General features: G+C 32.5%; 1 protein-coding gene and 1 long non-coding RNA gene across 2 annotated transcripts in view; one reads left to right on the forward strand and one right to left on the reverse strand.

Annotated features, from left to right (window-relative positions):
* The window catches only part of LOC107730565 (TRAF family member-associated NF-kappa-B activator-like), a gene marked incomplete at its 3' end in the record, with an annotated part of 17057 nt that extends 5221 nt beyond the window's left edge, over positions 1–11836 (forward strand). Inside the window, exons 4-8 of the mRNA XM_016541421.1 lie at positions 1508–1614; positions 3565–3632; positions 5073–5191; positions 10026–10405; positions 11831–11836. Of these exons, the coding sequence (XP_016396907.1) occupies positions 1508–1614; positions 3565–3632; positions 5073–5191; positions 10026–10405; positions 11831–11836 (680 nt within the window). The remainder of the gene's footprint in view (positions 1–1507; positions 1615–3564; positions 3633–5072; positions 5192–10025; positions 10406–11830) is intronic.
* Positions 11837–12415: 579 nt separating this feature from the next.
* LOC107730598 (uncharacterized) overlaps positions 12416–13867 on the reverse strand; it is a 16357-nt gene continuing 14905 nt past the window's right edge. Inside the window, exon 3 of the long non-coding RNA XR_001638700.1 lies at positions 12416–12676. This is a non-coding gene — a long non-coding RNA (uncharacterized LOC107730598). The remainder of the gene's footprint in view (positions 12677–13867) is intronic.

A 13867-nucleotide genomic window follows, 5' to 3' on the forward strand; every position in this document is an offset into this window, starting at 1 on the left:
TATATATCAAATGAAAGCTCTTAATGAGCTCTTTCTACTGGCAAAAGTACTGTCATCCATGAGTGTACAAATTTTTATTATAAACAATTGAAATCAGTATACAAAGTCAGATCAAATTATGGTAAACTTTTAGTTTTGGCTGTCGTAAAGTTGGTGAAATGTCACTTACGCCTTTCTGGTTCTCACCCCTCGGAATATTTTTGAATATTCAGTATTTATTTAGCTGGTCTAAAGCATGTTCTGAAGCATGAGTCAATGGGTTTATATGTTGGTATGCTTTAGTTTTGAGGAGAACAATATGTAACCATATTTTGAACCTTTATATTATAGGTTTTGTTTTTTCCTATAGCAATTGGAATTTTTTTTAATAGTTTTTATTTATTTATTTTTTAATATTTAAAATGATAAAAATATTATTCTTTTTTATATTTAATTAATTTATTTTTTATATTTGATATATATTTTAAATATTATTGTTTAATAATTTAATAATTTCATTGAAGTATTGTTATTAAGACTATTTTAAATTTTATAATCCTTGAGTTTGACGTAAATATAGCCTCTGATGCTGATATGGTATAAAATGATAAATATAAATAATGCACAGTATACAGTATAAATATTAAGATTAAACTGTCTGTAAATCAACTTAGAAGCATCAAATGAGGCAGTGCACACACCTAATTAATGTTTATTATTACATTGTCATATAATAGTAAAGTCATTAAAACTGTCAAGTAACTCAAATATTAATACGGGAACTATCTGTTGTTCAAACTTCTTCAAAATCGGCGCCCATTGTCTAGATTCTCTGGACAGTCAACTTCATGAGGTGCTTTTATGAAATTGTTTTATTTGATATTTAGGCACAATTTATTTTTATCTACAAAACAAAATTCAAGTGATTAAGCAGAAGCCTTTAGATCAAATGGTTTAAATATAAACTTTCATAAATTTATTTGAGTGTGTCCAAACTTTTGACTGATAGTGTACATTGTGCAAAGACAAATGGAAATAAAAGATTAAAAGAAAAATATTATGTATATAATGCATTTATATATATATATATGTATATGTATATATATATATGTGTGTGTGTGTGTGTGTGTGTGTGTATATATATATATATATATATATATATATGCATTTATACATTTATTACATTTATAAAACTATAATACATTTATTAGCATTATTTTCCTTTGTCACACTCTTTAGTCACATTTTAATATGGTACAATTTGATTGTGCGTTACATGCCATGCTCAGTATGAGTGGCAAATTTTTTTAGAAATCATTCCAATTAATGTATTTCTTACATTGTCATACTGTAAATTTATTTTTAAATGCACATATTAAATTAGATTGTATGTTACATGCTTAGTGTGAGAGTAGCATGCAAAATGCACAGTTGTTACCGATCACATGCACGCTTTGATGTGACGACTGATCTTGTTATTGTTGATGAGTTTGACTGTGATAACGTGGTCGTGCTTTATTTTTTTCAGGGGAGGTCTGTGAGCCTGCGTACAGAAAACAGGAAGCAGAAACCTTGTCACCCTGCGATCATCGCTCTGACAACCCGTCCAGTTCCCACAGGACTAACCATTTCCTGGTGGGTGTTTTCTCTTATAAAGGGATGTGACTCTGGCCAATGTTCGATTTCAGAGTTTTGTATTTCCTCTCGGTGACTTGCAAAATTTTGTCCAAACACAACAAAATGCACCATGTTGTTTTTTCCAGTTATTGTGCAAATGCACATTTGGTTGTGATGTAATTGTTCTGAACGGACTGAAAGGACCGTGACCCCAGACCTCCCAGCCTTTATATTGTGTTATCATCGTTAACCGCCTGTAAGCACAGACAAACCTAATAGCTAAGTTTGCCGTGCTTTGCTAGTTATCCACAGTTCACTCGAGGGTTAAGTTGTGAGAAATGTGCGAAAAAGATGTAGTTCTCTTTCTTCACAGTTTGATATCATTTTTCATAGCTATCTGTCCATAGTGAGAATGTTTCTCTAATTGAATCCAGTGTGATAATTCTTCTCAATTGTTTGAATCTATACACGTTTTAACCCAGAGGGGGCACTAGAGCACAACGCTTTCCTGTGCTCCAGCAGATCTCTAAACAGTGAGAATTGAGTTCACTCCTATGAAAGGAGGTGTCACTTTCTTTTAGATAACAGTTGCTGAATGATATAGACATAACAGTTTGAAATGACTACTTTCTCCTTTTCCTGAGCTTAATCTTGGGTAGATAATGGCTTCCATTCAAGATCTACAGTGGGCTGAACCTGTAAATGTAACAAAGTATGTTATTCTATAGCAAATGCATTCAAAGGCGCCATAATTAAGGGAGTGGGAAGTTTTGTGATGAACTTGTACAGACTTTGGAGCTTATTAAAGGACTTTTTAGAAGTATTTTCTGCTGGGTGATTCATACAAAACGCTTTAGGTTGAGACATTATTTTCACAGCAATTAAGCACATATCCACCCAGTCCTCTTTAACTGTAATGCAAAAAATTCTCATGTTCATTAATGTTGTTAAAATAAATAATATAAATTGTCAAATATCTATATATTATGATAGAATTGGTTGTTCTGCCTTTAATCAATGCTTATTTAAATATATATTATATTATTTATAATATATTATATATATTATTTAAGTATTTTAATATAATATATTTTTATTCATATTTTACTGTATTACAGTAAAAATGATGTGTATGTATGTATGTATGTATATATATATATATATATATATATAGATATAGATATTGTTATATATATTGTTTTTTTTTTTCATAAAAAAAAATTCAAAGGCAAGGCAAGTTTATTTATATAGCATATTTCATACACAATGGTAATTCAAAGTGCTTTACATAAAAGGAAGTAAAATAATCATAAAAAAATCACAACAATAAAACAGGGAACTTTAAAAAAAAAAAATTTAAATTCAAAAAATTCAAAAGTAAAATACATTATGGTAATGCAAATTTTGGAGGGCAATGTTATTTGTTTGTTTATTATTTGTAAAAGGAATATTGTTAAATTATTGTATACAATTAATTGAAGTATTATTATTAAGACTATTTAAAATCGTATTATTCTTGAGTTTGCGATGAATATAGCCTTTGAGGTTGAAATGATGAATAAATCCAAACTAAATGGTATGCTTGGTATACACTATAAAACTAAGATTAATTTGACTAGAGATCTGGTCAAGCACAGGAAAGCATTATGTTAAAAAAATATCTAAAGAAAAATGCATTATGGTAATGAGAATTTTGGAGGGGAATGTCATTAACTGTAATGAAAATAATGTTACAATGGAAAAATCGTAGTGGTCATAAAAATAGGCTTCATTTTATGTAGTAAAATTAATATATATATATAATATATATATTTATTTATGTATTAAAGATACATTTTATTTATTTTTTTATCCTATCCTACTGAAAATATGTCTGAATCTATATCCTGATGTACTGTAGCCGTATATTTTAGAATTAATGTTTGGAAACGGTTTTGTCATTCTGTGTATCTTTTTGTTCTTGTGCAGATAAACGAACCCACAGAGTATTCTAGGATGCTTCCCCATACGATATCTGCTGCCTGCGAAATGAAGAGGTACATGAATCATATCGCTTTAAAAATCCATTTTTAATGAAGGATTTTACACTTCAGTCCCATGGGCACCCAGACAAAAGGTTTAATCTTGAACTAAAACAACTGATTAACAGCTCTGTAGAGTTTGTTTATTGGAATTAGCAGGTCAGTATTATTCTTGCAGAAGATATCTTGTATAATATCTGAATAACATCAAAGGAAAAAGCTAAACTGATCCAGCAAAAACACCCCTGATGCCCCGTGCTCATTAAATACTTATGCATTTCCACTGATGTGGGATCAGTTTGGAAAAAGCGGAGGTGAACATGTCTGCATGTTCGTAAATGTCATGTTATATGACATTCAGAAGTGGGGAGGATAAGTTTATAGTTTATGGCTTTTATGGTTTAGGTTAACCAGGGCTTATAGGGGAAAATGTTACCGAAAGTGAAAAGGATGGCCTAGATATTTAAAATATGGTGGTAAAATGACCCCATAATGAATAATATTTTTTGTGGTGGGTGAAAATATTTTGTACACAGTTTTCAACGTTGCAGACATGTAGAAAATGAATGAAAATGAACCGAAAACACAATAGGCATCTTATACACTGCAAAAATGCTTTTCTTACTTAGTATTTTTTGTCTTGTTTCCAGCCAAAATATCTAAAAATTCTTAAATCAAGAAGGATTTTCTAGACAAGTAAAAATTGTCTTGTTTTCAGTTTTTGCCTGAAACCATCAAAATAATCTTGTTTTCTGTTCGAAATAAGATTAATTTGTTTACCCCATTGGCAGATTATTTTGCTTGTTCTAAGCAAAAACTCACTTAATTTTGACTTGTTTTTTCTGAAAACAAGACAATAATTTGTACTTGTCTAGAAAATCCTTCTTGATTTAAGAATTTGTAGATATTTTGGCTGAAAACAAGACAAAAAAACTAAGTAAGAAAAGCATTTTTTTGCAGTGCATACACATAATGCACATTACAGATCAGATGTTTCTGGTGTTGGATAAATAAATTAATAAATACAAACACACACACACACACACACACACACACAAAAGCTGTGTGTGTGTAGCACTTAATGCTTAATCAAATGACTTGTATGTGTTGTGTAGATAGATAGATAGATAGATAGAAAGAATATAACAGCCTTAAATGCCTTATTGGTTTATACCTATTTTTCTAATTTTTGAAGTTTTATAAACTTAATATTTTAATATATTTATATGAAGTGTATAAAACTGTTCCCAAAAAGTAAAAAAAATAAAGTGTTTCCTTTTAAAGTTTACATTTTGGCACATTTAAAAGAGTTCCCAGAGGAGTGTGAGTCACTAGATATTCTGGATAAAATAGTTTTTTTTTTTCCCCCTAATCTTAATGATGTTGTTGTTTTTAAATCAGTATTATTTTGAAAGACCCTCAGCAACATTTGACTTCTTTTTCTCTTTCGATTAGTGAGAATGTACTGGACACTTGGCAGGAAATCCAGGGGACTTTCCAGAGGATTCAGACTCTAACCAGAAGGCAGAAAGATCACCTGAAGCGAATACACAAAGGAAATGAGACCGCTAATGGTAAAGTCATTTTTTAGAAACTAATCTGAAATTTCGTACTAATATCCTTTATTAAATTATAGCTGTTATACCTCCTCACCCAAGCACATTTCTTTCCATTCTAATTAAATTAGGTAAAATACAAACTGTGGAGTTACAATTACTTTAGAAATGTCACAACAAATTAGTAATTATATAGCTAGTAGTGTAATGCAGCATTCTAGTAATTATACATTTCATTGTTTGTTCTTTCCCGCAAATTAAAAGCAGAAATACATGACGCAAAGCCATGGTGTAAGGGTTTTTTGCTCCAATGACCTCTGACCTCCACGCAGCATTAAAATAGACTGAGCAGATGAGCATGTTCAATTATCACTTTGATAAATGTTGTTTTGAAGCAGCACACTTTTAGACAATTATGTGTCCTCTGTGAAATCACTTGGAAAATAATACGCCAGTAAGATGTATTTTTGGAAAGCATGATGGTAAGCATGCGGAAAAGACAGTGTGTTTTTGCCCCATGGAACGTCCATACGTATTAAATGTAATCAGGGGTGTTTGCTCTGGAAAGCATTAATAATAGCTGATACTATTGCTCATGCTCAGGGTTAGGGCTGCTGGAAAACCCTAAATACATCAGTAATCGCCATGCAAAGGTTTCTGTAGGTCTTTAACGTCTTAAAAACCTACAGAAATGTAAAGAAAGTTTTTTTTCTGAACCTATTAGCATGCATTTTTATCATAAAATCATAGAATAACTTCATTCTGATCAGTGTCTCAGAAAGACTTCTTATGTCATTTTGCTCCTCAAGTTAATACATCTTGATTTAAGAATCTTTAAACATTTGCACCGAACAAGTCAAAAAAATTTCACATTGTTATCAAAAGGTACAGTAAAAGTTATTTCCATATTCCACTGGTTGATAGCGGAGTTTTATTTTTAAATTTTTTTATAAAATTGAATTAAAAATGGTGCTCTCAGTTGATTAAACAAATTAACTAATTAATCACACATTATTTCTGAAATGAATCCTGATTAATCCCACCTAACATTAACGTTTTTAAATATACTTTTATATTGCAATAATTTCACATTCAAACTTCAAATTAATGTAGAAACATCATAAAGACAGTATATTTTTAATATTTGTTTAATGGCATCTTTTTTATGACTGAAGGCAAGTATCACTGATAATAATACTACTGATGTCTCTATGAAATTGTTAAATCCTAATATTTAACCATTGAATATAGCCATTCAACATTACAGTATAAGATGAGGGAGACAGTGCTGGGCTGCTCCGGACATTTTTGAAAACCACTGCATTTCAGAGACATGTTCTTAAATGTAACTCATATATAACAAATACTTATGCATGCACAGTTTTAAGGCAGCTTTAATCGCCTTTTTGGTAACTTCATGACTTAACTGACGACATAATTACGACACTGCATGCTCGTAGTTTCTTTTGTGCTTTAATATGAAATTATATACAGTGTGTGCCACTGCATTTGTGCATGCAATTGAAGAGCCTGTGCTACGAGTACAGTAAACCGCCTGACAGGACAGGAAAAATCGTTTTTACTGACATATGGCCTGACAACATCTCATCTGACTGCAGTTCACTGTTGTTCTGCTGAAGCCACCTGGATCTTTTCCGTGCTCGTTTGACTCGCATCTGGTGTTGAGATGAAGTTGGAGTGCACGTCTGAAAGTCTCCCGTTTGATGTGGTCGTAAAGAGGTTCTGCGTCTATGGCAAGCCGTTTTGACTTTTATTCATTCTCAGGATATGAATTCTTGATATCAACTAGGCTGCCATTCAAAATCAAGTGTTGATATCAATAATTAATTTCTTACGTTGAAATTCCAATTTCACAAATCAGAAATACAATTCTTACTAGTACAAGCCTTTATTTTTGATATCAGTAATCACATGGTTACTAGTACAGGCGTCTATTTTTGATATCAACAATTTAATTGTCATTAGTGACAATGTTCATTTCTGATATCTGAACATGAATTTCTGATATCAGCAATTGGGCGGGTCATTTCTGATATCTAAAATGACTTTTGTTACTAGTAACAATCACATTCATGATATCAGAAATGAACATTGTCACTAGTGACAATTAAATTATTGATATCAAGAATCGACGTCTATACTAGTAATGTGATTACTGATATCAAAAATAAAGGTTTGTACTAGTAAGAATTGTATTTCTGATTTGTGAAATTGGAATTTCAACTAGTAAGAAATTAATTCTTGATATCAACAATTGATTTTGAATGGCAGCCTATGGTGACATTTAACTAGTGAAAATACAATTACAGATATCAAGAATTATAGTTTTTACTAGTTGAAATGTAATTTCTGATATCAAGAATTAGCATTTTAACGAGTGAAAATTGAATTGTTGATATCAAGAATTAACATTGTTACTAGTGGAAATGTAATTGCTGATTTCAAAAATAGCAATTGTTACTAGTAAAAATCTAATTCCTGATATCAAGAATTAACATTTTAACTAGTAAAAATTTAATTGGTGATATCAAGAATTCATATCCTGAGAATGAATAAAAGTCAAAAGGGCTTGCCATACATATCAGCTTTGTATTTCTCCCGCTATTGCGTTAAATATCTTTAACGCGTTAAAATGAAAAGATTAATTGCCTGCATTAACACACTAATTTTGACAGCACTAATTAAAAAGTAATGGAAATCTGTTGGAAGTTGTTCTTTACTTGGTCTTCAAAGGGTTTTAACAGTGTTTTAATAAAACCCTGTCATGCAATAAAAACACTTTAAGGACCAAAAAAGCTACACTTGGCAACCATCTGCAACACTGTGTTTTATAATTCTGGTTTTACAAATGAAAAGTCCTTTTGGTTACATCACAAAACAAGAACAGTAAAAATAACAGATTTATTGGCATCACTGTGGATATGCTGTCAGGTTAATTTAGTTATTATGGAAATAATCATCACCAATCATTTGAGCAAACTTTTGAGAAGAGGTAAAACAACAAATTACATGACTAGATCCCTCTAGCCAGATTAAAAAGTATATACTTTTATGCAAAAGGAGATGTTATGCAGAATGTCTAAGCCGGTGTTTTCCATACAATGATAGTGGATGGTGATATATAAATTCAAGCTCTGTAAGAGTAGTCAGTATGAATTATTTGCTGTATTTTCTGTCTTCTAAAACCATATGATCTTTTCCTGTTTTGTAGTCCTCAAATTTGGGGTTGTTCATATTTAATATTGATGCATTGCAGATGGTCTTGCGGCATGCAAGAATGAATGCTGTTTGCAGTCAGTGATGTCAAAACTATGCTGCAGCAGAGAAGGACAATTAACAGCGAAAGAGCTTAAATTAAATGTCATAATTTTATGGTGTTTTTTTGTCACTTTGGGGCTTTAAATTATATATCACCATTTACTTTTGTTATGTCGAAAAGAGCAGCTCAGACATTCCACCAAACATCTTTTTGTTTCACTGAAGAAAGAAAATCAAAATTCTGAAATAATAGTAATAATGATAATAATAAATCCTGAAAACAAATATTTATTATAATCTCTCTCCTCACAGAGATCTTGCTGCTCTTTTTAGAAAAAAACGTCTCCATCGTTTACAAGGAGGTTGAATTATGAATGTTGGTAATTGAATCTGAGCCACGCTCTGATGATTATGATTTCATAATGTTACATTACTAGCTCCACGTGCCTTCTCAGTGTGATCACAGACTTTGATCAGGACGCTTCGGAGGTGAATTTCGAGCTCTGAAGTTGATTTCTGAAGTTGATTTTGAGCAGTGGTAGCGGCTGACGCAGTTGTTATGGTAGAGCAATTCTCACTGCATTGTTTGGTGCTGAAATTGACAGAGTTCCTCATTAATAGTCAGCGTTGCATGGTGTGCATATCACTGCTGTGCTTTCTTTGCATTTGCATACTAATGTGCTCATATATATATATGGGCAAGAGAGAGACTGACAAGAGAAAATGCTTGATGTCTTAATACTAAACCACAACTGGTTTGTCTTCGGGTTCTGAATGCAAGGAAAATTTGAGATTTTTCTCCACCATTTCCATGAGGCCCATTTCCATCTGTTTGATTAATAGATGCATTTGCATTATTTTGTTCATTTAGCAAACACTTCTATGCAAAGTAACTTTGACTTACCGTTACAGCTTGTGATGGTCAACAAGTGTTTATTGTTTAAGTGAGCTTAAAGCAGTCATTCTTTATTTAAATTTTAAAGTTTTATTGCACCAGAAAAAAGTTATTGATGCAGTAAATACATGATACTACATGTACTGATTATTTCACAGACTCTTTCAAAGATTTGATGCCACTTTCCTGGAAAACTTTGGCAAAAACTACAGTGATTAGTTCTTTCTTTTAATATGCATTTACATTTAAGTTAAAAAAAGGCATAGAAACAATTTTCAATTAGAAATTGCTAGTATTTTTCACAAATAATGATAAAGAATCCGCAAGTAATGCTTTGAATTAAGCGTAACATTTTGAAGCATATAGACTGAAGTAGTATTTTCTCGTAACATGTTTTTAACGTTTTATTTGTTTTATAGTTTTATTTACAACTTTGAAAAATAAGATTTTACAGTGTGCATTTAGCAGGACCATTTATCACAATAGGCATTGCGATGTGTAAGTGTGGTAAACAGTAGTGTTGCATTGCACTTTTAGTTCAAAAGATCAGTGAAAATATATTTTTCATGATACGAGCACTGGTGTTGGATAAATGCATTTCTGTCATGACAACTCTCGGCGGGATTGGCATGGCAATGTACTGTATAAACGTTTTGTTGGTTTCCTATCTGTTTCCAGAGCAGTTTTCCATGCCCATCCAGTGCACCGAAGACACAGCAGAACAGGCCGAGGTTCCTTTTTCCTCACCGCTGAGGTCAGAGGTCGACAATACTTCGACCTCCACATCCCTCGCGTCACGTGGCGCCGGTCCAGACGGACCGTTTTTTGATTCCCTAAGAGGCCTGAGTGTGAGGTTTCCCCCGAGCACAGACGATGAGTACGACTTTCTCAACAGTACGCCGGATCAACGGGTGGACCTGCCCCTGCACAAGCCGGACCTGGGAGACCACATGCACACGTTGAGGGAGGAGTCTTATCTGTCATACTCCGCACCCTCTACATCCACTCACACATCTTCGTCTTCTGAGTCGCACGAAAATGTACGAGGACCCCAACAGGTAAGATGACAGCCAGGAATGCCTTGAAAGTTGCTTGGTAACTTTATTAAAGGAATAGTTCACCCCCAAAAAATGCTGCAAATATTCTCACCCTCAGGCCATACTACATGTAGATGAGTTTGTTTCTTCATCAGAACAGATTTGGAGAAATGTAGCATTGCATCACTTGCTCACCAATGGATCCTCTGCAGTGAATGGGTGCCGTCAGAATGAGAGTCCAAACAGCTGATAAAAACATCACAATAATCCACAAGTAATCCACACCACTCCAGTCCATCAGTTAACATCTTGTGAAGCCAAAAGCTGCGTGTTTGTAAGAAACAAATCCATTAAAGTCTGTGTAAAGGCAATTATTTCTAAACACGTTATAAATGTATTGCTGAAAACATGATACAAAGACTGTGAACTATGTAGTACTGAATTGTGGAGTTAGGCTGTTAAACAGTTTTTCACCATTTTTGTGTTCAGGATTTTTTGGGCGGTGCTGAAATCATGTCTCGATGACGCACTGGAGCCACTGAGCATGACCCCTCTCTCCTAACGCTATAAGAGGTGTGTTCGACTTGAAGCGGTACTTTGATATCATACGCTGATCGTTCTGCGCAGCGCTGCTTCAATCCGAACACACCTAATAACTAGAGTGCATTAGAGTGGTTCGCCCGCTCAGTTGGGAGTTACTGTCATTACCGTTAGTTACTACAGCCTACAGTTTACTAGCTAGCTATGCCTTCGTCACGTAATTGCACATTACCTGGTTGATCATTTACAAAACAGCTCGGTCTCCTTATTTAAATTAAGCTGTTAGAGGGAGCATCTATTCAGGTTGTAGCGGTATTTGACGGTTGAGAGAGACGGCAGCTTTCCCGCAAGTGGACACACTCCCAGCGTTTGAGAGCTTATTTTTTCAAGATTTTGATACCTTATTTTATTTACTTGGCAGTTTTTTTTATCATTCAAATTTGGCTGGGTGGTTAATACATTTTTCTCTGGTGTGACAAACTCAGAATATTTAATATTCTAATATATAATATTTAATATTGCTTTCCACGGACTTTAAGATGTTTTTAACTTTAAACCATTGCAGTCCATAATCCATAATAATGCTTCCTCCAGTGAAAAAGTTCATCCCCTGTTATCCTCTCACATCAAAGTCACACCAAATCCACCAACATAATTGTTTAGAACTGTTTTTGCCTGTAAACGGTGCTTGATCTGTGCATATTTCTCTCTTGATTCAGACGAGACAACTTTTTCACTGGAGGAAGCTTCATTATAAATTATGGACTCATATTTTAGCCGGTTTGAAGTTAAAACGTCTTGATGGATTTGTTTCTTACAAACACACAGCTTTTGTCTTCTCAAGATGTTAACTGATGGACTGGAGTGGTGTGGATTACTTGTGGATTATTGTGATGTTTTTATCAGCTGTTTGGACTCTCATTCTGACGGCACCCATTCACTGCAGAGCATCCATTGCTGAGCAAGTGATGCAATGCTACATTTCTCCAAATCTGATGAAAAAAACAAACTCATCTACATCTTGTCTTGGATGGCCTGAAGGTGTGTAAATTTTCATTTTTATGTGAACTATTCCTTTAAGAAGTGCAACATTATATGGTGTTGCTTAAATTGTAAGAACAATTATCTAAGTGATGTGAGCAACATACAACCCGTCTGCGTAAAAAAATATCAGTAACAGCAGTCATTTTTAAGATTTTTCTCACCCAGCCAGTTTAAATTTGGAAACTTTACATTGGATTTGGCTAATGTCACTCATAAAAGATATAGTCTTTTTTTGGGGAGCATTTTAAAGTCTAAACTCCAAAACCAAGTGAGCTGCCTTCATGTTTACTGCCTACATAGGCAGCATCCTAACTGCAGTGCTAATCCATGTGCTACACAAATAGCGTTCTTTATGTGAAGTGCACAGGAGATGATTGCTTACAGTAGAGTTTGAGGTCACCATTCTAATCTAATCTACAAATTTGGTTAATTAGCATTGAAATACACAGCACTCTGAAATTTTGGTTAAAATTGTACATTAGAATGCATTTTCAGTCAATGCCAAAAAGTTTTGTTTTAATTAACATTTCTCTTGAAAATGTTTTCAAGGAAGTTAATCCAAATTTAATTGTAGAATTTTTTGGAAAAATGGGTCTTACATTTTGATAACTCAAGTATGGTTTTCACCATGAAAACCAAAGTGTAAAAAAAGTTGCGCACATCCCACAAACCCACACAGGGCTCAGGTGCAGGACAAAAAAAGTCAAACTATAGCAAAAATACAAACGTATTGTCCGCACACTGATATAACTGCTTCATAAGAATAATTTATTGCAACGTTTCGACCATCAGGTCTTCGTCAGGCACAAATTACGTGAACTGAGGTACAACTATTTATAAGTAGCAGGTGGTCATCCTAATTAGACACGCTCAATCACTATGCAGGTACTCCCACAAAAAAGATAAGAAAAAACAGAGAGAGAGAGAGAGCGAGAAAGAGCGCGAGAGGGAGAGAGAGGGAAAAAAATGGCAATAAACTCGAATAAAAATACAAATCAATACAGATCAATAATCACTCAAAATATTCAAACGATACTGAAAACAGATGAAGAAATGCACACAATCCTATAGAAAATGCTTAATATCAAATTCCTCATTCAACCCAAAAGGTGACAATGTATTTAAAGTATAAATCCAAAAACATTCCCTTTGTAAAAAAAACAATTAATTATTCTTATGGAGCAATAAATTATTCTTACGGAGCAGTTATATCAGTGTGCGGACAATACGTTTGTATTTTCACCATGAAAACAACCTGCTGGCATGGCATTAAAAAACAAACCAGGGTTATTATTGTTAACTAAAACTAAAACCATACAAAAACATTTTTGTTACTTGTAACAAAATAAACAGAAATAAGATAAAAAAAGAAAAATAGCAACTTTTTCAGTGAGTTGCTAAGGTAACATTTCTCATTTAGTTTAGTTTAACTTGAAGTACTAAAATAACTCAAACTAAATAAACAAGAGCTATATCTAAAAATAATAAATGGTAAAAACCAGAGACATTTGAAAAAAAAAAACACAATAAAATGACTAAAACATTAACTAAAATTAAGATAAAAACAAAATAAAAAAATTTAATCCCATTCTAAATATTAACAAAAACTATAATATTAGTTCAGTTATACTAAAATAACACTTGTTTTTGTACTGAGCTCATTTATTATTATTATTATTACATTTAAAACATGTAATATTAAAATTAACATGAAATATGTATTATTATTATTAATAATAATAAATTAAATATTAATTATCCTTATAATTATTGTTATTATTATTTGATTTAAAATATTAAAATGTAAAATATAAATGATATATAATTATTATTAAACATGAATTATTATTATCATTGTTGTTGTTATTATTATTATTATGAATATATTTAAAAGATTAA

Source organism: Sinocyclocheilus rhinocerous, unplaced genomic scaffold (assembly GCF_001515625.1).
Source record: "Sinocyclocheilus rhinocerous isolate Xijiao unplaced genomic scaffold, SAMN03320098_v1.1 scaffold818, whole genome shotgun sequence".
Lineage (NCBI taxonomy): Eukaryota > Metazoa > Chordata > Actinopteri > Cypriniformes > Cyprinidae > Sinocyclocheilus > Sinocyclocheilus rhinocerous.